This window comes from Cololabis saira, chromosome 19 (genome assembly GCF_033807715.1).
Source record: "Cololabis saira isolate AMF1-May2022 chromosome 19, fColSai1.1, whole genome shotgun sequence".
Taxonomy (NCBI): Eukaryota; Metazoa; Chordata; class Actinopteri; order Beloniformes; family Belonidae; genus Cololabis; species Cololabis saira.
This window is the reverse complement of record NC_084605.1, coordinates 16,992,370-17,015,621: the sequence shown is the minus strand read 5'-3', so window position 1 is coordinate 17,015,621 and position 23,252 is coordinate 16,992,370. Positions and strand designations below refer to the sequence as shown.

Below are 23,252 nucleotides of genomic sequence, written 5' to 3'. Positions count from 1 at the left end.
GATTAAATTACTGTCTAACATTCAACAACCACTATATTTAAGCAAACAGCTGTGCCATTAAACCAAAGCATCAAAACAAGCATCTGAATATATGATTAAATGAAGAAGGTACATCGATGTAACCATGAAAAATTAGGGTGTAAAAGGCGGTGGATGAACCATACACAGCCACAAGGACCTGGCACCACCTCCTCATGCTGGTCACACTGCTGTGGGATCACATCCCATTCTTCAACCAGCATTTGTCCCAAGTCAACCAACGTGGTTGTGTTGGTCATTCTGGCACAAACAACACACCCAAGCTGATCCCACAAGTCTTCAATGGGGTCGAGGTCAGGACTGCCGGCAGGCCATTCCATCCTCTGCACTCCCAGATTCTGCAGATAGTCTCTGATAAACCCCCTCTGTGGGGGTAACTGCTGTCATCTTGGAGGATAGAGTGAGTCCCAGACTGTGGAGATTGTGGCTCATCCCCATATCTCTCTGCATTGAGATGGCCTCTAATGATGACGAGCCGTGTTTTTCCATAGAGGGAGGTGCGGGGGGCATCTCCCTCTACTAAAAGATGTTACTCTATCAATGCAGCAGTCTGCATAGCGTTCTCCATGTCTTTTCCAGACTTTGGATTATATATGTGTGTGTGTGTGTGTGTGTGTGTGTGTGTGTGTGTGTGTGTGTGTGTATATGTGTATGTGTGTGTATATATATATATATATATATATATATATATATACACATACACATACATACAGGCTATATCTGTGCGTGTGTGTGTGTGTGATATCTATGGGGGGGTTGTTTTTTTTTTTTTTTCTCTTCAAATGAGTTTCCGGGACAGACCTTGTCCTGGTCGATGTTGTAGTCTTGCAGCATACACCAGGAGCGTTCTATGCAACATAGAAATTCTGTTTCTAATGCTGAATTAATATATATTGAAAGTTTGTTGCATAAACAAAAAACAAGCAAATGTTTTCACGAATTAGCAATTTCACAAGCTAATTTTAAATTTGTCCATGTTTTGTAACTCCTTTACAGGGCTTCAAGTATTCCGGCACCGTGCCGGATTTCCCGCGTATGGAGGGTTTTTTTTGTTTGTTTTTCTCGGTGTGCGGAGTTTGACTGCTTTGAAAAAAAAAAAAAATAAATAAAAGATAAGTAACTTTAACGGTTTACATTTAAATATGTGTTGATAGGCTACGGGATATTTTCAGTTTGAGTCAACTGAGTTTTTCTAGCAATGGAATGAGAGGAAAGCAGCTCTCGCGCTCAACCGAACTAACACTAGCCAATCAGAAGTAGAGGGGGGGGGCGGGTCTTTGACGGCAGCAGGGCACAGAGCGGTGTGTTTCAGCCGGCCGCAATATGAACACTTGCGTATCACCGACTTCAAGATGGAGAAAAAATTCATGAAGTCTGGACAGGATGCTTTGGTCGATAAAGGACTGAAAATTAGATGGTGCTGGGGATGGATGGGCGGAGACGGCAGGTGTTTCAGTAGATGGTGCCTGAAGAGAGCCAGGTGCTTTTGCACGCTCTGCTCTAAAACGCTACTGTACGCCAGTAGCGGGACAAAAGTTGTACCTCGCCACGAAGGAGATGCCGCTCATAGAGCTGCTGTCCGCGCTCTTCAGCACACGACTCGCTTACCGGGAGCAACAGCTGACGTACCGGCATCAATGGCCCAGCGGGTTTGTAATGCGAACATCCGTGTGTGCTCGTTCATTGCTGAACATGATGTATCCTTCACTATTGCTCAACCGCTTGTAAACCTATGTTAAAAGTTAGCTGTTGATAAAAAAGATTTGACGAACCTGACCATTTCTAATCAGCATGCCAGTTATATGAATACACATGGCACAGCAGCAGAGTTTTAAAAAAACGGCTATCGGAGAAGCTCAAAAAGAGTGTTTTCATTAAACATTGATGAACCCACCAACAACTCAACATCTGGCAAGCAGAAACGTTAATCTTGCCAATGCTTCAGCACTTATGCTGGAACTAAAAGATGTCCTGCAGTCTTATGAGCTTGAGTGGAAACAAGTCACAAGTTTTCTACTGGACAATTGTGCCGTTATGACGGGAAAGAGGACTGGACTTGAGACAGGAGCTAGGGGGGGAGAACCCCTTGATATCAAAAGCATCCATAGTGAAAAGGAAAATTATATTGTCATTTTTGTTGCTTGCAACAACCTCACAGGACGGCTTGTTTTTAAATAAACCTGTCTTGTAACTTGTCAACCTTTTAATGTAGATGGAGAGAGCTTGTGTTTTGCATTTTTGAGCTGTTGTGGAAGGAATCTGTGTGTGTTGAAGCAGGTGTGTTGTACTTCATACTGATGAGAGAAATGGTGTGCTGGCTATCTTGTATGACTTTTTTGATGATCCATAGTAATCTCTTTGAACCTTTGGCGACCTTTGTGCTTCTACTTGTACCGAAGAACTTGCATGCCAAAGGCTTTTTGACATACATATTTAGCTGTAATGTTGTCTTCCTAATTCCTGCAGTCGGTGTGCATCAACCTTATATTTAGATGTTATCAGCACAGAATTAGTTAACTTACTGAAATGCTGGTCACCAGTCATATCTGATAAGTCTAAAGGATTTATTTGCCCAGTTTTAATGGTGCAGGGACTTCTTACTTCTTCTTACTCTTAAAAGGAACCCTGGCTATTAAGACATGTAGGTCTTAAAAGATAAATGTTGGTATCAATTATAACAATGTGATATAAAAAACCTTTTTGATGTCTTCGTTTTTATAAAATTTGAAAATATAAATTTAACTCGTAGGTCGCCATTGTTGTTTACATTCTGGGTAGTGACGTCAGACGGTGGCTCCTGCTAGCCCCCGTCCACTGTTTTGACACCCAGAAACAGATTAAAACACAGCTAAACAGGTGACGGCGCACCAGAAACACGGATCAAAACACAGCTAAACATTAAGGTGACGGCGCACCTACAAAAAAAAAAAAAGAAAAGTGCCGCACCATAAAGCATGAACTATAAAAACACCATAAAACTCAGATAGACTAACAGACCACACGTTTCAACTAGCAGATAGCCGATGCTACAATAAAAACCCCAGCCAGATCTGGCGTCATTAAATTAAATAAAGATGTTCTTGCCTATTTGACGCGAAGTCTGCGCCTCCCGTTTTGTCAAAGTCCCGGGCCAGTCCCCTCAGCCTCTGGTCTGTCATCACCCAGCACCGAGTCCGGTTTTAGGGGGGGGCAGGGGTGGGCTATGCCCACCCAAACGTGCCTCCTGCCCAGTGGCGTCTCCATCCCGGCGGCGGCGAGAGCGGGTGGCGGTGCGCTGCAGGCTCTAGCCAGCCACGGCTACGCCGTAGCCCTGGCTGGCCCGGGACTTTGACGAAACGGGAGGCGCAGACTTCGCGTCAAATAGGCACGAACATCTTTATTTAATTTAATGACGCCAGATCTGACTGGGGTTTTTATTGTAGCATCGGTTATCTGCTAGTTGAAACGTGTGGTCTGTTAGTCTATCTGAGTTTTATGGTGTTTTTATAGTTCATGCTCTATGGTGCAGCACTTTTTTTTTTTTTTTTTTTTTTCTTTTTTTTTTTTCTTTTTTTTTTTACTTTTTTGTAGGTGCGCCGTCACCTTAATGTTTAGCTGTGTTTTGATCTGTGTTTCTGGTGCGCCGTCACCTGTTTAGCTGTGTTTTCAAACAGTGTAGGGGGTTAGCAGGAGCCACCGTCTGATGTCACTACCCAGAATGTAAACAACAATGGCGACCTACGAGTTAAATTTATATTTTCAAATTTTATAAAAACAAAGACATCAAAAAGGTTTTTTATATCACATTGTTATAATTGATACCAACATTTATCTTTTAAGACCTACATGTCTTAATAGCCAGGGTTCCTTTTAAACAATGTCCAAATTCAGTGCAATAGCCAAATTGTAATTTTAAGTCATTTACATCCAGCCCCTTCCTTACAAACGGGTTCCATTCAGAGAGATTCTTCTCATGTCTATTTTTAATAATGTGCCAGCATTTGTGCTATACTGTATTGGCAGTGTGGATAATAGTTTGTTTTTTTTACTCTAGATTTGGTTTATAAGCACTAATGGCATTCAATGTCATTATATTGTGAAAGTATGTTAATCATAGTTGCACTTTTAAGATAAGTAAATACTTTAAAGTATCCTGTTGATGTTTTCACAGCATTTTGTGTTACCTGGTAGCCTTTATACAGCAGTTGTGAAATGTCTGGAGGGCATAGCTTCAGTAATGAGACATCCTTTACACCTCTACATCTTAAGCCTGAATTATGGTTCTGTGCTACACCAAACCCAGAACATGAAAGAAATATTCTTAGTCATGTGTTAAACCTGAACTGAAATATTGTCTTATTTAGATGGTTAATAATTAGGTTATTGTTCTCCATGTAAACGTAGTCATAGCTTATTGGTTGTTTTAAAACGGCATCAGGTGGGGGATGGAGGGATGCTGATTTGAATATTGTAAAATCTGACGTTGATAGCATTGGTTCAGTCTGGGGCTGAATTAACAGCATGTGCGATATCGCAATATCATCAAACATGCTTTTGTAATCGCAATGTGAGCGGTTTATAAGGTTGTCGCGTGACGCAAGAGTGAGCGGAGAACTTGACTGCATGAACTTTTCATGCTACACTTTAATCTGTTGCGCAATGGCCTCTGGCTGGACTGTTTTCTACAGCCTATGAGCTAGACCAAACAGTCTTAAGTTGCAGCATCAGGTCTTCAGAGCAAGCCGTGTTAACGTGGCTTATTCACAGTTTAACTACAAATTTTTCCAGCATGTTGGAAGAAAAAACAAGCAAACAATAGACCCGCGTATGATATTTGTATGGCTAAAATGTTGAGCGCTAGTGCACCAGACATGCCAGAGACGGGGATCAACGCCCAAAAGGTTGCTCCATTTGAGTGCAGTTTAAACCGGCATGGGAAAAAATCACTCTGTCAATAGTATGGTGCCAGCGCGGTGACCAAGCCTGGCTTTACGGCATTGATAAAAAATACAGGGGTTGCATTTGTCTGTGGCTGAGCCCTGGTACATAAGCACCTGCTGCATTATCAGACACTCGTCTAAACAACAAACGATGAAATGAAACGGTTTTGAATAATTAAAACAATATTTTCAATCATTATGCCAAGGAAACTCCTTGATGGTTCTTTTCTCGCGGTAGGATATTAGATATTACACTATTAATAGGACTATTAATATTCTACAGCGCAATGCTGATTTACCTTTTTCTTTTTTCTTTTTTTTCCTCCCTTTGTGTGAGTCAGAGAAGTCATTCGTCAATCTCAGTTCACAGATGATTGATATTAAGATATTGGTAATTTAATTTAACTTTCTGTGAGCCTTTTGGTGAGTTCAACTGTCCCACTTTGAAATCTCTGCCAACACTGAAGTTAGTTTCTGGATCACAGCAAGACCAAAGAACTGTTCCAGTGCATTTTAGAGGAACGAGACCTTAGACCAGAACCAGTTCAGAAGCCGCAATACTTAAACTGTTCAAACTAAGATTAAATTAACTCTGGGACACATTTAATTTTGTTTATTATTCTACTTGTGAAAATCTGAATTAGTTCACTGTGTTTTCATTGGTCCCAATATTAAATATTTTGTCAAATTTGATTTATAAAATAAAAAAAAAAAAACAACTTCTTTCAAATTTATATTGACTTTATTTTTTTGTTGGTAATTTCACATTTACCGTATTTTCGCGACCATATGGCGCACTGTGTGGAAAGGCGCACCCTCAGTTTTGTGTGTCATTTTTGGTTTTAAAACATACATACGGCGCACCGACCCAAAAGGCGCCGTCTACGGAGACGGAGCTGCACACACGCGCGCTGCAGAACACACACGCGCTATAAATACAGCGGAAGCAAAACTTAGTTTGATATTTTATTTCACTTTTCACATCAATCAAACCCTTCAAAGGTTCATATTCTGTTTCTGCATTAAAGAATTTTAAAAAACCACCGGGTTGCTGCACATAAACCTGTCTCAGCCACTGATCATCTCCTCATCCATCCAGCCCTTTTCATTTCACTCTGGCTGGAAAAGTCTCTTTAGGGAACGCTTTTCTTTTAAAAATCCCGACCGCGGCGGTCCCGGGTCCCGCTCCCCGTCTGCTCCCTCGCGCTGGACCGGGTCCGCTCCCCGTCTGCTCCCCCGCGCTGGACCGGGTCCGCTCCCCGTCTGCTCCCTCGCGCTGGACCGGGTCCGCTCCCCGTCTGCTCCCCCGCGCTGGACCGGGTCCCGGGTCCCGGGTCCCGGTCCGCCCCCCCGCGCTGGTCCTGCGGCGGTCCCGGGTCCCGCGTCCCGGGACCGCCGCGCTGGACCCGCTCACAGGGGAGCCGGTACCGGGTTGTATGCGACAGGAGCTCCGTTAATTCAGCTGCGCCAGTCCGAATTTCCAGACCTGTCTCAGCCACTTGATCATCATCATCCCTTCATCCAGCCACCCCTTTTCATTCACCCTTATAATGACTCCGGCTGGAAACGTCTTATGCAAAGTTTTTCTTTTAAAAATCACCATACAGTTTCTGTCCATCAGCTGCGCCAGGCAAGCGCCACATAAACCAGTAAGTGTGTGTCGCGCCGCGAACACACACGCGCATGTCGGGACCCGGTACCGGGTTTGTAACCGACAGATTTGGCTGCAAATTTCGGAGGGTGAAGCTGATCTGACCTGAGACAGACCCCAGAAATCTCTGCTCGCAAAGCGGGCTGGAACCAGGTCGATCGGACCGCTTTGGGAACCAGGAAGTCGGGCTGCAGCAGCGCCCATCACCGCGGCTTTAACCGGGGAAAGTGACCGGTTCCGACCGACCGGGACCGGAGCAGCCCACATGGACTGGTAGAAGGGGTTCCCGGGGGAAGGGCACCGGCATTTCAGCCGGATCTGCAGCGGGGATGCGGCGATCGGACCCGCAAACCCACGGCAGGTGCTTCCTCGGTTCCGACATGCAAAACACACGCGTGCTGCAGAACACACACACACAAGTGTGCTTATTTAAATAGAGCGGAGCAAAACTTAGTTTGATTGTATTTTATTTCACTTTACACATCAAGCAAATCCTTAAAAGTTTTCATCATCTGTTTCGCATTAAACAGCTCAGTGGAGTCTCATTCACGTCGCAACTCACGGGGGCTTCACCCGCCCCCTTCTCCCTTTACCGTTCTCATGGTGGCCGGCCTTACATTACCGTAATTCAGGTAATAGACACGGCGCACCGTTTCAAAAGGCGCCCGGGACATTTAAAAAAAAAAAAAAAAAAAAAATGTGCGCCTTATGGTCGCGAAAATACGGTAAACTTTGTCTTTGAGGTAGTAGAGCTGTTTGGTGGTGGTGTTGAAGTAATCTGGCTAAAGCTTTAGTTATTGTTAGTCTGTATGTTTTATTTTCTGGCTAAATTAAAATATGCAATACTTGAAACAAAGATGCCTAGCCTTAAGGAGAAAATGTTATACTGAATGTAAGTAATATTGGATTAGTATTAAAATCATCCATTAGGTTTTATTGAAAAGGGGGGAAAATTGCGCATTAAATTGAAATCGCAATATTGGGGGGAAAAAACACAATAGATTATTTTCCAAAATTGTAAAGCTCTAGTTCAGGCTTGTGATGGGGTTCACATTGTCACGAGTCCCATCACAAGTCCCATTTGAGATAGTAATACTAAACAGCAGTGTGAACAGTTGCTAAAAGCGCCTAGCAGGCATTCAAATTACATGCATTATCCTTATCAATTCAGCATGAATTACCTTTTTTTGTATTAAAGAAAGCACTGAACTTGATGTAGGACACTATCTGTGCAAACTTCAGTTAACATGAGGCAACAGAGAGATGGAGTGTGGCAGCATGGATGACAGAGGAGGTCAAAGTAATGTCAGTGTCCTTAAGAAAATAGATTTTTAGGATGAAGAATCATCCCCTGCACCGATTACTTATGGAATGGACTATTGAGTGTAACTCATCCTGTTGATGTTAAACATAGCTGGGTCACACTTTTTAGTATCGTATAGGGGTGCTCGGCAACATACCACACGTGTGATCCATCCAGAGAAGCACTACAGTGGAGAATGTGCTGACTGCCAGAAAACAACGGCTGGAGCTGGAGCTTTGTGTGTGGAAATTGGGAGAGGAAAGTATGTCCTACCAAGTTTCACATGTGTCTACATGTTTCTTAGTAAGGTGAAAGTTTTCTCAATGCTGCTAGCCAGTTCCCCTCCTCTTCCTCATTCTCCTGCATCTTTGGTGTTTGGGCTCACTGGACTTCTAATTGTCTCCACGTGTTTGCAGTTTACTAAACTCAAATGCTGGCTCTTCCTCCATGACTTAGTGTCTAAAAATTGTATTTTCTTTTTCTCATTTAACTGAGAGGATTTGTTAGTTTTCTATTTGTAACAGTAATTAAACGTTAACTGGAGTAATGAGGTTAGTTCAGTGATAAGGAATGGTTTGGATCCAAAGCACAACAGTCTTCTTTTACCGTACTTCATAATATCTGTCATTTTCTGTGACGTTGGGACAACCAAGGTTTCTTTTGTAATCAAGTTGGTGGATTTTTTTTGTTTTGTTTTTAATATTCCTGTTTAAGGAATTTTAATTCTCTACTTTTCCAGTTCAACATCTTGGACATTGCACCTGGTTGATCTTTTTTTGTTGGCTCAATCCCAGGCTTAGAGCAATTTAGAGTGGTTGACGCAACAGTTTCTGCCACCAGTTTTGTTTTGAGAGGAGCCTCCACAGGGACTCATGGATGCAAATTAATTGCCCCAACCAGAGCATCAATCTGATACACCACCATAGGCAAGCTCAGGAGTGTTGCAGTGTTTGTTTAAAAAATGTACCTCACAGTGTGCGATAGCAGTACATGATTGTTTATCTGTGCAGAGCAAGATTGAGTCTGTAGCAGAACAAAAGGAAATGACACTAGCGGGAAATGCTGCAGCTGTATTTACCACACTGTCCTTGGTTCTGTATTGGAATGCAAAAACAGCCGCAGAGGTGCCCATTGAATAAAGGAAGGAATCAAGTGATCTTTGATTATTCCAATACTTGGCTGACTATATTTAAGTAAAACATTCTCTCTTCACTTGGTGAAGAGAGAATGTTTTACTTAAATATAGTATGACTACACAGTAAAGCAGGATTCCTGGTTGGATTATTGGTTATCCCAGTGTCTGCTGCGCTGTTCCCTGACCCATCCCCAGCCCAACCCCCATACTGTACTTTAGTCTGTAGATTGCTTTTAAAGCTCATCTGTTCCTCGCCAGAATGCCAGTGCTTCTCAGGCCTGTTGTCCCAGTTTTATTTCCTCCTTCCTTCGCCTCCCCCTCTCTCAGCACCCTGACTTTCTCGACTTCTTTAATCTGGATGGAGCTCAGAAAATTGAAAACAGGTTAGTTGGGGAGAAAAGAAGGAACTGAAGTGCAAGCTCTATCTTTGTGTAACATCCGAGTCATTTCCATTGTTCAGCCACAGTCAGTGCACCTCGTGTTTTGATGAAACAGTGCCCTCTGCGGCTGCTGCCTCTAAGCACAAGAGCAGACATTTTCCTCTCATGTCTGGCTTTGAAATGCCCATTCTGTGTGTCATACTGGTAAAATGGAGTACCCTGTCTTAGTTGGTCTGTTGTCTTTGCTATGCAACTTATCAGGGCAGTGGAAATGCCCCCCTTTTTTTTCTTCTATTTTTTTTAATTTCTCCTGTAATGACAGTGTCTTGTGTTTTGATTTTGACTATAATGCTTTTCCAGGCTGCCTGCAGGTGACATTGCAAGGAGCTTTCTGTAGTGCTGATTCACTGACCTCTGCAGTTTGACAGGGGAAAATGCTTTAATGATCAAAGTGTGTATTAGGTTTTTGTCATCTGCAGTCAGATGAGATGCTAGGGTCATATATGCCTCTATTAGTTGGAACCATCTAAGTTTCTGAGTAAACAACTTGGTTTAAAGAAAACAAATGATCATATTTTATAATAGTGGATTGGATTATTTTTTCTATATTTGTCCAGCTATTTCATGAAATCACTTTTAGACATGCACTATGCACTCAACTGCCTCTTTTTCCACAGATGGAAGCGAGCAGAGAGCCGCTACACTGTGGAGAGAGCTGCTATCATCAGCCACTGGAACTGGCTCCAGGCCCACATCTCGGACCTGGAGTACCGCATTCGGCAGCAGACGGACATCTACAGGCAGATTCGCGCCAGTAAGGTTAGTCACTCCTCTTTAGTACATAGGTCTCCCTTGGATTGAGAAACGTTCCAGCTCTTCTACCCATAGCTTAGCAGTTTTAACTGGGACAAGTCTTGTATTTAAACCAGCGTGATAATCAAGCTCCAGCCTATGTGACCAGGACTAAGCCTGTGTTGAAAAAAAAAAAAAGATTTTCCGATTCTAAATGGGTTCTCATATTAATTCCTAAAAATCGATTCTTATGTCTAAAGATCGAAAAAAAAATGTAAATTTATTTAAAAAATTTTTAATTATTTTTTTAAAACTCCTGAAAGGCTTAAAAGTTTGCGTTAAAGGTTTTTTTTTTAATTGGACTAAATTAACTTTTCTTTCAAGTAAATGCTCAAAGAGGGGTCACTAAAAGCAGGGGACACTGCACACTTCTCTGCCCCCTCCCGCCCCCGCTGCCCTCATGAACAAAACAAACATGTTGAGAAACCAGCGCAGAAGCTACAGAACGACCGGCCTACTCCGTACAGCTTCCCAGGACTGTTACTCTCAGGTACAGAGCAGCTTCCCAGGACTGTTACTCCCAGGTACAGGGCAGCTTCACAGGACTGTTACTCCCAGGTACAGAGCAGCTTCCCAGGACTGTTACTCCCAGGTACAGGGCAGAGCAGCTTCCCAGGACTGTTACTCCCAGGTACAGAGCAGCTTCACAGTACTGTTACTCCCAGGTACAGAGCAGCTTCCCAGGACTGTTACTCCCAGGTACAGGGCAGAGCAGCTTCCCAGGACTGATACTCCCAGGTACAGAGCAGCTTCACAGGACTGTTACTCCCAGGTACAGAGCAGCTTCCCAGGACTGTTACTCCCAGGTACAGAGCAGCTTCCCCAGGACTGTTACTCCCAGGTACAGAGCAGCTTCCCCAGGACTGTTACTCCCAGGTACAGAGCAGCTTCCCAGGACTGTTACTCCCAGGTACATAGCAGCTTCACAGTACTGTTACTCCCAGGTACAGAGCAGCTTCCCAGGACTGTTACTCCCAGGTACAGAGCAGCTTCCCCAGGACTGTTACTCCCAGGTACAGAGCAGCTTCCCAGGACTGTTACTCCCAGGTACAGAGCAGCTTCCCAGGACTGTTACTCCCAGGTACAGAGCAGCTTCCCAGGACTGTTGCTCCCAGGTACGGGGCAGAGCAGCTCCAGACTGTTAGGGCTGGAAAATACTTGCTGTTTGAGCCTGCGTCCGCTCGCACAGACAACTAGTTGCGTTAAGAAACGGACCTCGCTCGCGCACCACGTGAGGATAGTACATCATACTGTAATACAAAATTACATTCCCCCTATTACAAACGTTGCCGTTAAAATTCATGATCGTCAGCCTCTTTGTGTTGTAACATTTATGCTTTTCACTCTGCAAGTGATCCTCGCTCGTATCCTTCCATGTCCAGTCAACTGTGTGCTGGCAAAACTTGCAGAACATTTAATCGCCAGACACGTTACACACGGACACACTCTTACACACGCCCAAACCGTGCACAACCAGTGTTCAGTGCTTTGGATAATTCAGCTTAAATTTCCAAATGTTAAATTAGTTCAATGGAGTTCATAGTATCTATATTTACTATAGCTTGTTTGGTTTCTTCTGTTATCGGACACAGTTTGTCATTACATACCTGAAAAATGCCTGGTGGTTCATGGCAAGCTGTGTGTCTGGTAACAGAATAAATTAGACAAGCTAAAATGATGTTTACTGCATGAGCTGTTGCAATTTCTCTCTTTTTCTCCACTTTAAATGGATATTGAAAGGCCTATTTGAGTTATTTATTTGTTAGATATTTATTTCATACAAATAACTTCGGGATTTTTTTTGTTTATGCCCAAAAAAGGAATGTTTTGTTGGACACGAGAATAACTAGTGCCATGTTTTTGCCTTTAAATATGTTTAAAAGTATGAAAACAAGCCAGAGACCAGAAGTTTTCAGTTATAATTGCATGAATTGTCTATATTTCATTACTTTATATACTGTCTTGGGGTTAAATTAGCATAAAATGCTAAAAACCAAATTCTCAAAAATTAAAAACTGAAAAACAAAGAAATGGAAAAAATGAAAAGGGAATGTGGGGAAAAAATAAAACTGATTTCATAGGGCCTCTGTTTGCTGCCCTGGATGTGGATCCCACACGATGTTTCTAAAGCAGTTATATCAGCATACTGTGAGGTGATATGTCCTTACAGCATCATTAGCTGCCAAAACTTGCTGTTGAATTTCAATATAATACTAGTATTAATATGTTGCATAACTACACAGTCATATAATTCATGCAACAGCTCAAAAAACTGTTTTGATAACACTAACCCAAATCAATATCGGAATCTAATCAAATCGTGATAATTTATTCGGAATCTACATTTGAATCAATCCCCAGCCCTAACCAGGACCTCTGTGTAGTGTAATTTAATTGGTACTTATTTGTCTTACTTATTTTGGGGTAGAAATCTAACACACATCTCCACATTAAGGGCTCGGTGGAGTTGGGAGGTGTTGCCCCTGGCACTGTGCTCGCAGGTGGGACAGAGGTGAAGACGGAACCTGTAAATACACAGGTAAGCAAGGTGGTTTGCTTTTCTCAAAACTTTCCACAGTCTGTTTTGTGTCTTTGGCTTCGTGAACATGATACTAGTCTTATCAAGATCTTGCATTTTTTTTGTTGGTTTTGAATTATATTGTTTCCCACAGAAAAAATACCACTGATATTTTAACTTTTTAATTTGGACTCCAATAGAGCAATAGAATGCCTTAATTTCCCTGTCATGTCATATTCAATCCGTGTCAGCTCTTGGGAAGCTCCTTGTTTTTATCTTTTACCCACACTTTGACCAGGTACAAAAAAGTCTTAAATTCCATTTTCCTAAAATAAGGCCTTTAAATGTCTTTAATTTGTTTTAAATCTCCATCCAAGGGTCTTAATTTTTGAATCTTAATTTTAGAGGGAATTTATCCAGTCATTAAAAGGTTTTCTTACACTTTGTGTAAGAAAGTTTATTTAATCGTTTTGAGGAAAATCTCATGCGGAGGTTCTCAATCGGTTTACCAGTTGTTAGACACGGCTTACTTACTCTGTCAGTGTTGCCAGATTGAGCAGGTTTCCGTCCAATTGGGCTTCATTTGACTTTGGGCTGAAAAATATAGGACTAAGCGGATTGTTAAAATTTGGGCTGCTTTTCCTGGTTTTTACAAAATATTAAGGAGAAATTAACAAAGAGGTTGCCATTATGGCAAACAAAAGCAGAAACCTACACAATAAACTCACTGATATTTGATTTGCTTTAATCTACTCAATTTAATTGTAGTCTTTGTTTGGAGCCTGAAGTTTCTTTTACTATTTAGTGGTGTTGTGAAGATTCATTTGGTTATGCTTATGCATTTAATAATACGGTTTTAACATAGAGAATGTATGATCTGGGCTGGTTTTTCATTATTTAGGCAGGTTTTACATCGCGTTTGGGCTGGAACCTGTCAGCCAGATCTGGCAACCTTGACACCAGCGCTGGATTTCTTAGTGGGCGTAGTCTCGAGACAAGGCAAGCAAATATGAGTAAATGTAAATTTAGCAACAAATGTCTCAAACTCCAGTTTCTCGTGGTGGCTGAAAGCTGTGCCCAAAGATGACTGCGAGGCTACTGTGTAGTTTGCTGTAAATGATTGTAAATATCCCCACACTGGGGATCAAAGCGCTGGAGTCTCGTATGCAGAGTGGAAAACACGTAGCTTTTGCTACAGCCCGCCAATGCCAGCATCAAATCAACATCTTTTGCACCGCTAACGGAGTGTGTGTGTGTGGGTGTGGGGGGGGGGAGGGGGGGGGCTTCAGGTACCATAAAGGCTGGATTATGGTTCTGCGTTAAAGGTATAGTCAGTAATGTTGGAGAGCTAGCAAGATTTGAAAGGTGCACCTCCTCTAAGCCCCGCCCCTCCTCCCCCTCCCGTCAGTGCTCCGTCCAAAGCCACGCCCCCACAAACTTTGGGGAACGCGCATTTACAGGAGTCGAGTTTCCCTGGACATTTTGGACAGCACATTTTCTTTTTTTTATCCCCGATTTTTTTCCCATTATATCACCCAGTGCTCCTACCTAAGCTACAGTCCTGGTCATTGCCATCCTCTACCAACCCCGGGAGGGCCCTGCACTGAGCTCAGGTCTCCTCCTTAACCTGAGGAGTGAGCAGGCCGCATCTTTTCACCAGACAGGGTGGGGCTTCCCTGGCCGGACGTAGCGCGTGGAAGGATCACGTTATTCCAGCCGGATCCTCCCCACGCCATCTGGCGCCCTGGTTGGCCAGAGGGGGCATGTATAGCCCAGGACTCTGTGCATGTTTTTGTGGGGGTAGCTCACATTGCTACCCAAGGGAACACCAAGTGTTTGTGCATTCACGTTGTTACAGTTACATTGGGTTCAAAGTCTGTGACTTACTATTTGGTCTTGAATTTTTTTTGAAAATGGTATTAAAAAGTCTTAAATTTAACCCGTAGATACCCTGAGGTAGTCAGCTGCTACATTTAAAGTGAATGTGCCCGTTAGGATAATTACTGCACAGACACAATGTCTGTCTTTCTGCTCGAAGAAAAGAGGAGCAGCCTGAATGCCTCTCGGGACAGAAAGTAATTAAAGTTTTTACAACAGGTTAGGAGAGTTTTCTTTCATTGTTTATTTTAAAATGATAGTTGAGAACAGATTCTTCAAAAAGTCCTAAATATTCATTTCCTAAATATTTTTTCCTTCCATGCTTGATCATGTTTTGATAGATGTGTTACGCGGGTAGGGTTAGAAGTGATGGATTCACTCTTAAAGCTCAATTAACATGGCAACTTATGAATAATGGTAATCTAAATGAATGCAAACAGTTTGTCTGAGTCTTTATCCAGCTGTTTGTATAAGCCCTAAATGTCAGATTGGGCGATGCATGGAAAAGGATCTCAGATGTCCTTGTTCCCTGAGAGGTTTCACTGACTTACAGCCCGTTTGTTCGTGCAAATTGAGGTGTAAGGCTGGATATCAACACTCATTTCCTGAATTGATTCACAAGAGCCTCATTTGATTCGATTTTGATTAATTTCGGTTCAATATGGATTCATTTACAGATACTTACATAGCGCACATTTTTCTTGAACGTAAAGACATTTGTAGATACCCATTTTTATGAAACGCTGAGGCAACCTTTCAATTGTTTATATGTTTTTAAAAATATGCAAGTTTACAATGAAAAATGTCCAGAAGCAGTGATATGTTGCATAAATAACATTTATTTGTGAAAATAACCAGTTGACCAGTGACACATTATATCATTCTTGTTTGTTTTTTTTTTTTAATAATCTTGTCTGTTAGTTCCCACTCCAGTAAAGCACCAGACAGTAGATCTATAGTGTATAGCGTCTATAGTGTATAGCGTCTATAGTGACACGTTATTGGGAGTTATGAATCCGTGGATCTTGACGTCCAGCTGTCACAGGTTGGGGCAACCCTTGTCGTTATTCACGACACCTCGTTATTCACCTCTGCATGGCGCTTAGCTACGACCATCTCACTTACATTTTTGCATGTAGGTTTTAGTAAGTTAATGAGGCTTTGGAACCTGTCATTTTCAACAACTTATGTCTTTCTTATGTCTTTACATATGAACTGCGATCGCTTCAGTTATTTTCTGGGCCCGCTACGAACTTGAAGGCATCTAACACACAAATGCCTCTTCCAGTTGGGTTTGTTTTTGGTTGCAAACTTTCGGCTGTGTCTCGGGGTGATGCCTTGGTAAATGGTTTCTGAGATTGTGGGTATTTCCACAATATTTTACCTCCAGTTGCGAAGTTAGCTCATGGCTTTGGTTTTGTTCAGTTCACCTATGTTGTTGTTTAAATCTGTGGTGTTTATAGCGGCGAATCCCGCCATGATTCTTTTCAACACCTTAACTCAGACGTGCTGAGATCTCGCCGAGCATCGGTAAGTCACGCCAGAGTAGGGTCACTGTTGGAACCAGAAAAGTAAACATTAAAAAAATCTTATAAATCGGTTATGGCTTTATTAAATTTGAATCGATGAATCAATTTTTTATTTTTTTTTAACCCAGCTCTAGTATCTGAGATCCCCCCCCCCCCAATCTTTCAGCCTGGAATAAAAAAATGGAGCTCCTTTAGCATTCATATCCAAATGGTTTTTCTCAGGATGATTAGAGATGGTTTGTACACATGTTTAAATTTGAACTGTATTGAATTTCTTGCTCTTGACCACGGATTCTCTGGTTTGTATATTATGTCATTTCCTTTAATAGTGCGTCTGGTCTAGTGCTTGGAGGGCAAACTGGCCTTTGCCAGTTAACATAAGGTGTCGTCTCACTGGTTTTCTTATCTGTTGATGCAGGATGTTGGTTCAGAACGGCTAGAGCACACAGGCACCACCCCCATCACCAACACAGAGCAGGGCCCTTGGAAAGGTCAAAATGGGCAACCAGTTAATGGCATCCTCAGCAGGTACGGCTGGCAATGATTGCCTCATGTTAAGTTCCCAGAAAGGGCAGTTGGCTTTTCTGAGATACACATAATGGGGTTTCTTGAATGTAGAGGGTTCGTAATTATGAGATGCTGAACGTCAGAGCTGTAATGACTAGTCCTCGTATTTATATATTCACTGAGGTCGGACCTTGATTGAACACAAGTGCTGATCACATTAAAATCAGCTACATTCCATTTACATGACTTGCTCAAATTCTATTTATTGTTCAATGTGGTTCATTTATTGACTCAAGGATTACATGTAACTGAGTAATCATTAATAAGATTGGTCTTGATTTTACTTTTCTAAATGTCAAAATATCCCCAAGAACTGTTCAGCATGCAACTCTTTTAAACAGCTAAACTTTTTTTCTCAACTAGCAGCACTGCTTATAAAGCACTAGCAGCATAAAACAAGACGAAAAAGAAGAATTCAGCAGCAGAATAAGGAAAATAAGAAACACAAACAATGGATGCTACTTCCATTTTATTTATTTATTTTTTTTTTTTAAACGTACAGCACGGTCGTAGCGATTGAGATTAACAGAAGCACCTCCTGGACCTTTTACGTAGGCGTACTATGCCAACAAGACCCCGTTGGCCCATCGATTTTTATTTTTTTCTTGTAACCTCCAACTTCATCAAATATACTTGTAGGAAAATATCTCTTATCCAACTGCGTGAATGAATTGTGTTCACATGAATGTTCACATAAAGCAGAGACGAGGCAGCCACGAGGTTCCTGTTGGCCAATCTGAGTACCTCTCCTACGCCAGGGACGTTTTTTGCCCCATAAAGGTTCCTAAAAGGCCACTTTTTACAGGGCCGTTCCTGGTAATGTAGACACACGCAAACAGCTCCGCCCCAAAAAATCGACCCGCAACTCCTGTTAGTGGAAACGCACCTATATTCAGAACAAAGTTATGGTCGTTTCTAATATCTTCTCTAATACTTTGGGTTTTTTTTTTTTTTCACCACTTCATAATTTTGCTCGCTAAAGTCCTAAAATGTATCTTGTCATTTTATGGAATATAATTTCCGATGTATATGGCTAACTGGTTGTTGATGTGATAGGGTGGTGGACGGTGCAGACAGCAAGCACCAGCAGCCCATGGCCTACGACAGCACATGTGTGGCCGCCCGTACACGGCCGCTAGTCAGCTGTCGGCGGCGGCGGCTCATTCAGCCAAACACAGTGCCCAACCTCAACGGCAAGGTAAGTCGTGTTGTCCTGCCCCTCCCCCTCTATTTATTTTGCAGCTTTTAAGTGAATTAGTGAGTACTAAACACATTTGATTACTAAGTCTACAAAGGTGAGTCTTTGTAAAACAATATTTGATATTTCTGTAAGCATTTACACCTTCAGGAGCAGTAAATGGACTGTTAGTCGTGGGTGTTTAACACTGCACTTTGATTGGTTCCTTGTTTAGTAACGTAATAAGCTAAGTAAACAAGATGTCTGGCTCGTATGTATGGAAACAGTAGGCCACCGTACTTGGACTCCACCAACAAGGAACAGCCATCATCATGATGACTCACTGTTGGAATTTGGAGAAGTAAAAGAGCTGATTGTAAATACTTTTCCACCAAAACTAAAATAATGCATGAGATCATTGAAAATTGAAAAATGTTGTGTTTTTAGTACAAAAATATTCTTTGTCAGGTTCTGTTTTGCTCCTTCTTTTAATGTTTAAATATAGTCAGTAGGGCTGCAACTAAAGACTATTTTAATAGTCGACTAGTCACCGACTATTGAAACGATTAGTCGACTAATCGGATAATTAGTAATTTTTTCTTAAATTTAGTATGAGGTTGCTTTAATTATGTGGCAAATGATAATAAACAAAAGAAAGATGGGTACTTCAATGAAAAATAGATATTTTATTCAACTTCTTTGGACTGCATGCATTCAATTTAAAATACTTTTTGTCAGGCATAACGTTAAAGCTCTCTTTTAAAGCCAAAATACGCTTAATATCTTACCAAGGCGAGTCCTTTTCGTTCAACTGTCCACCGTGCTTTCTCTTCAAATGCTCGTGCATTACCGACGTGCTCCCGTGATAAGCAAGGTCTGCTTTGCAAACCTTGCAAGTAATATTTTTATTCGCCGTATCCAGGCTAAAAGGCTCCCAAACTTTTGAAGTTTTGTTACATGCAGCTGCTGTACAGGACGCCGTCATTTTTGTTTACCCGCTACCGCTCGGCAGAGACGCTATTGTGCATGTGCGACTCTCTGCAGAGATTGTATTGAAGTGAGACGCCTCACTCCATTGGAAAAACACGTCTGGCGACAATTGTCGACAATGGAATTCATAGTCAACAATTTTGATGATCGATTTTTGTCGACAACGTCGACGAATCGTTGCAGCTCTAATAGTCAGCTACTATGGCACCAGTGGCTCCAAAGAGTAAAATGTTTTCTGGCATGTTTCAATATGTCACATCTCTAGAGATGTTATCAATCAATCAATCAATCAAGCTCTTTTTATAAAGCACTTTTCATACATCAATGTAGCACAAAGTGTTATGAACGTTAACATTATGGCCTGAAATAATATGCAACCCGTGTTTGTCCCTCCACAGACCCCAAGAAGCAACTTTGTTCAGTGTAACTGCAGGGTGAACCCCAGCTGTGCGATGTGTGGTGGCTGGCCCACCCCCAGGGACGACCCACAGTACGAACTGCCCACCCTGGACCGCCTGTCAAGGCTGGATCTTGGCGTCCATCCCATCCTCTCATTCCCTGATGGTCAGTGCTGGGCTGCCCGCTCCAAAGAGCGCTTGAGTTTACGCAGGCATTTCCTACTTTACATCTAGAGGGGAAGACAAACAAGGAGTGGCTGTAGAGAAACGGCTTGGCAGGAAATTCTTGGAACATTTTTAGTCTTTTAAATCTCTTTGTATCTTTTCACTGACATGCTCATTTGAAGTGTTTTCTAAGTGCTCTTTTGTTTTTGTCATTTACTGAAACTGGCGTGCTCTCTGTATCTTCTTGTGTAAGATAACATTAAAGCAAATAGTAGTTTTCTATTTTTGAGGATTTGTTTTATTACAAATAAACATGCAGCTGCTTGCGCAGTTTGTAGAAATCGTTGACGTGTTCTCGTGTAGTTGATTGCCATAAATTTTCCATAGAGAAGGAAAATATGAAGAGTGAGGTGTTGAAAATGTATTAAAGACGTGTGTCCTGTATTCCAGATGTTTGTATAGGCCTGCGTCTGCAGCAGGTGATGAAGAGCCAGTGGCAGATGAAGTCACTGGAGAGGAGCAAACCACTGAAGAAGTTCTCGCTCAAACACAAGCTCTCCTCGTCCAAAGAGAAGCACAAGTTCACCAACTCGCTTATGGCAGTCAGTAAGTGCAGATGTGCTGTGGATTCCTTTACTTTCATACATGGGCCTACAAAGTGAAGCTTTTTGACTTTTTTATTTCTCAAAACTGCTTAAAGAAGCCTAGATAGCAATAACGTATTTGTGATTTGAATTGAAATACCAGATTTCGTTTACAGTAATTCTGAGACAGTTCTCAGTGCATCTGCTTTCTGAGAAACTCACAAGGGGAGTTGCTGATCTTACTAAGAACCGGTAGCTTAGGGGAGAGAGGTGTAACTGGCAACGACTGTGATGGTTGTTTTTACTTTATAATACTAGGATTTAAGGGTGTTAATGAGCTGAATTATGGATACCAAATATCACTGTAGTAAACATGTATGTGAGCTTGCAGACACCCTATAAAATACAAATACCTTTTCCACTGAACCACATGGCATTTCCTGATCACGTGACTGGCGCTTGCTGCTGCAGGACTTGGCCACTATAAAAACCGTGCTGAGAAGTCGAGGACTGTGGACAGCAGCATGGGCAGCAGCAGCGCTGTGCTGAGCACGGCCAGGCTGGAGGGCCAGGCTGGGTGCAAGACTGAGCGGCTGCACGGCCACTCCACATCCTTGGGGCCTTACGATAAGAGCTACAGTCGCAAGAGATTAAGAGAGCACTCACTGGACCGGGCTGACTGTAAGTTTTTAAAAGTGGGACCCTGGTGTTGGTTCGTCCTCCATATCTGCAGGAGAAATGTATTTATCATAAAGTTCTCAGTTTAAGCTTTCCAGTCATCTTAATCTGCTCATCTCCTGTCTTCCAGCCTCTCCTAAACTTTTCATGGACTTGAGCAGCCCATGCACGGCCGTGTCCAACATGCACTCATCCCTTCATAGCCCTCTAACACGCCAGCTGTCCACGTCTTCAGAGAACTCCACGCCGCTGGGCTCTAGCAGTCAGAGTGTCCCGAGTACACCTGTAAGAGCCAGGCTGTCTCTTTTCTTTTTCTTTTTTTTTTTTTAAGTATACGTTTGCTGGCTCGATAACTGACGGCTGACTGGACAGAAAGTTGTTGTTTGGAAAACAAATCTAAAAAAACTTCCCGCCTTAACATCTCTCTCCTGTGTGTGACCACAGATGAAACTGCAGTCTGTTCAGTTTTCTTCCCATGGTCATGTTTAACGGGGGGGTGAGCTTCTTTTGTTTTTAGTACTAATGGATGAAATGTCAGACTCAGTAAAGGCAGTAAGTGAATAGAGGGCCACTGCTAGCTGCAATGGGAACATCAAACATACTAAGAACTGGTCTAATTGATAGCAAATCAGTTTGATGTGAGCCTCTGATTTTGGGGGTTTCTGTTAATTTAGAGTAGTTAATGCATAATTAATAAACTGGAAGCAGACAGTTCTGGGGGCTTTCTGAAGATGATGTAACTGCCAGGCAGTGGTAGCAGACCGATGGAAATCAGTCATCACATATCAGCGCAATAACGTACTAGGCTTCACAATCGCTCCATTTATCCATATTTTTTATAGAAAAGGGAATCCACTTTAGTGTGTCTGTTTGCGTTAACGATTCAGACACTCAACTATTCAAATATTTAACAAGACAGCAGCTGTTCCCTGCACAGAAAAGACAGAAAAGACAGGACTGCAGTTGCTAGAGAGAAAATCACCCAAAACCCTGCCGGTACTTCAGTGTTGGAGGTGCAGCTGTGTGGTTGGGATATGGATGTGAGCGGCGTGAACAGGGGCCGGGTCTTCCTTTACTTGACCTGTACGGTGGCTGATTGGAAGTGCAATCGACCAATCAGACGGTATTGATTAGGGGTGGGTATTGGGAAGGACCTCACGATACGATACGCATCATGATACTTGAGCCACGATACGATACACATTGCGATATCCCGATTATGCGATATCCCGATTATTATATTCTACATAGTTCGCCGAAAAATTTAAAAATGCATTACACATCTTAAAATCCAAGTTGTATGTACATCAGATTATAGTGACAATTCATGGGACAAACTGAGTCAAAACAATGTTTTATTATAACTATACAAGCTAAAGTTACAACATATTTGTATATGTTTTTCATATTATTTACATCATATGAAATTAACATTAAATTTAGTATGAGGTTGCTTTAATTATGTAGCAAATGATAATAAACACAAGAAAGATGGAACTAAAACCAAGGACAGGCACAGTGATCAGTCAGTATAGATATAAATCCATAAATAAATAAACCTCTGTCCATTATTTTTCATTTTTTTAAGGACAGGCAATTGTGTTTATGTAAAAAATAAATTATAATATTAAATAAAACGTGGGGGTTGGTAGAGAGTGGCAATGCCCAGGACTGTCACTTAGGTAGGAGCACTGGGTGATATAATGGGAAAAAAATCGGGGATACAAATTTAAAAAAAAATCGATATTCAAATTTTGAATATCGATATTGAATCGGCTGGAAAAGTATGGCGATATATTGCCATATCGATATTTTTGCCCACCCCTAGTATTGATTGGTAATCACGGAGTATGCAGAGCTTGAAGTTTGGCTCCACAACAATGCTCAGATGAAATTTGTTGTCAAGCATGTTTTGTTGTCAAAGTAATTTTCTCAAGCATGTGCAAGAGGATGAACTGGACAGAAACCCAATGTTGCCATTTTCAGGCCCAATGCAATACGTGTTATATATAGTGCTTTTAGCTGGAGGAGTAACCCCTCCCCCCTCAGCCTGCGTCCCCAGACCCCGACCACCACCCCCTTCTCCACGACTACAGACACGTACCGTCAGCGTCTTCCAACGACAGAACCGTGTTTGCTGCCAACCCGCGTCAGGGGTGCTTCTCTCCTACAACTTCTGCTCTTATACATGCAGCTAAACTCAGAATAAAGTCCCTCTTTACTTTGTCATCAGCGCATTTGCAAAGAGTAAAATCCCGTAAAGACTGCACATTAAGAGTTACTAATTTTTTTACAAATTTGGTTTCATTTGTTGAAATCACATTTGTCACAGTCTTTATTTATTTATTAACTGATTCTCTCCTTTGCTTTCTCTACCAGACAATGAAAGAAAGAGCCTACCCAAGTTTACTTTTCCCCCTTATTTGGAAATGTGTATGAAGTTGAGTAGTAGTGAGGTTGTGAATGTGCAGCTTGTCTTGTTGACAGAT

General features: G+C 42.0%; 1 protein-coding gene across 4 annotated transcripts in view; it reads left to right on the top strand.

The window, feature by feature from the left end:
• LOC133419056 (KAT8 regulatory NSL complex subunit 1-like) overlaps positions 1 to 23,252 on the top strand; it is a 47,883-nt gene that overhangs the window by 19,455 nt on the left and 5,176 nt on the right. For all 4 annotated transcript variants that reach the window (XM_061708052.1, XM_061708054.1, XM_061708051.1 and 1 more), the window contains 8 exons: positions 10,105 to 10,246; positions 12,735 to 12,818; positions 16,623 to 16,732; positions 17,828 to 17,969; positions 19,337 to 19,502; positions 19,952 to 20,107; positions 20,557 to 20,766; positions 20,894 to 21,048. In XM_061708052.1, the coding sequence (XP_061564036.1) occupies positions 10,105 to 10,246; positions 12,735 to 12,818; positions 16,623 to 16,732; positions 17,828 to 17,969; positions 19,337 to 19,502; positions 19,952 to 20,107; positions 20,557 to 20,766; positions 20,894 to 21,048 (1,165 nt within the window). The remainder of the gene's footprint in view (positions 1 to 10,104; positions 10,247 to 12,734; positions 12,819 to 16,622; positions 16,733 to 17,827; positions 17,970 to 19,336; positions 19,503 to 19,951; positions 20,108 to 20,556; positions 20,767 to 20,893; positions 21,049 to 23,252) is intronic.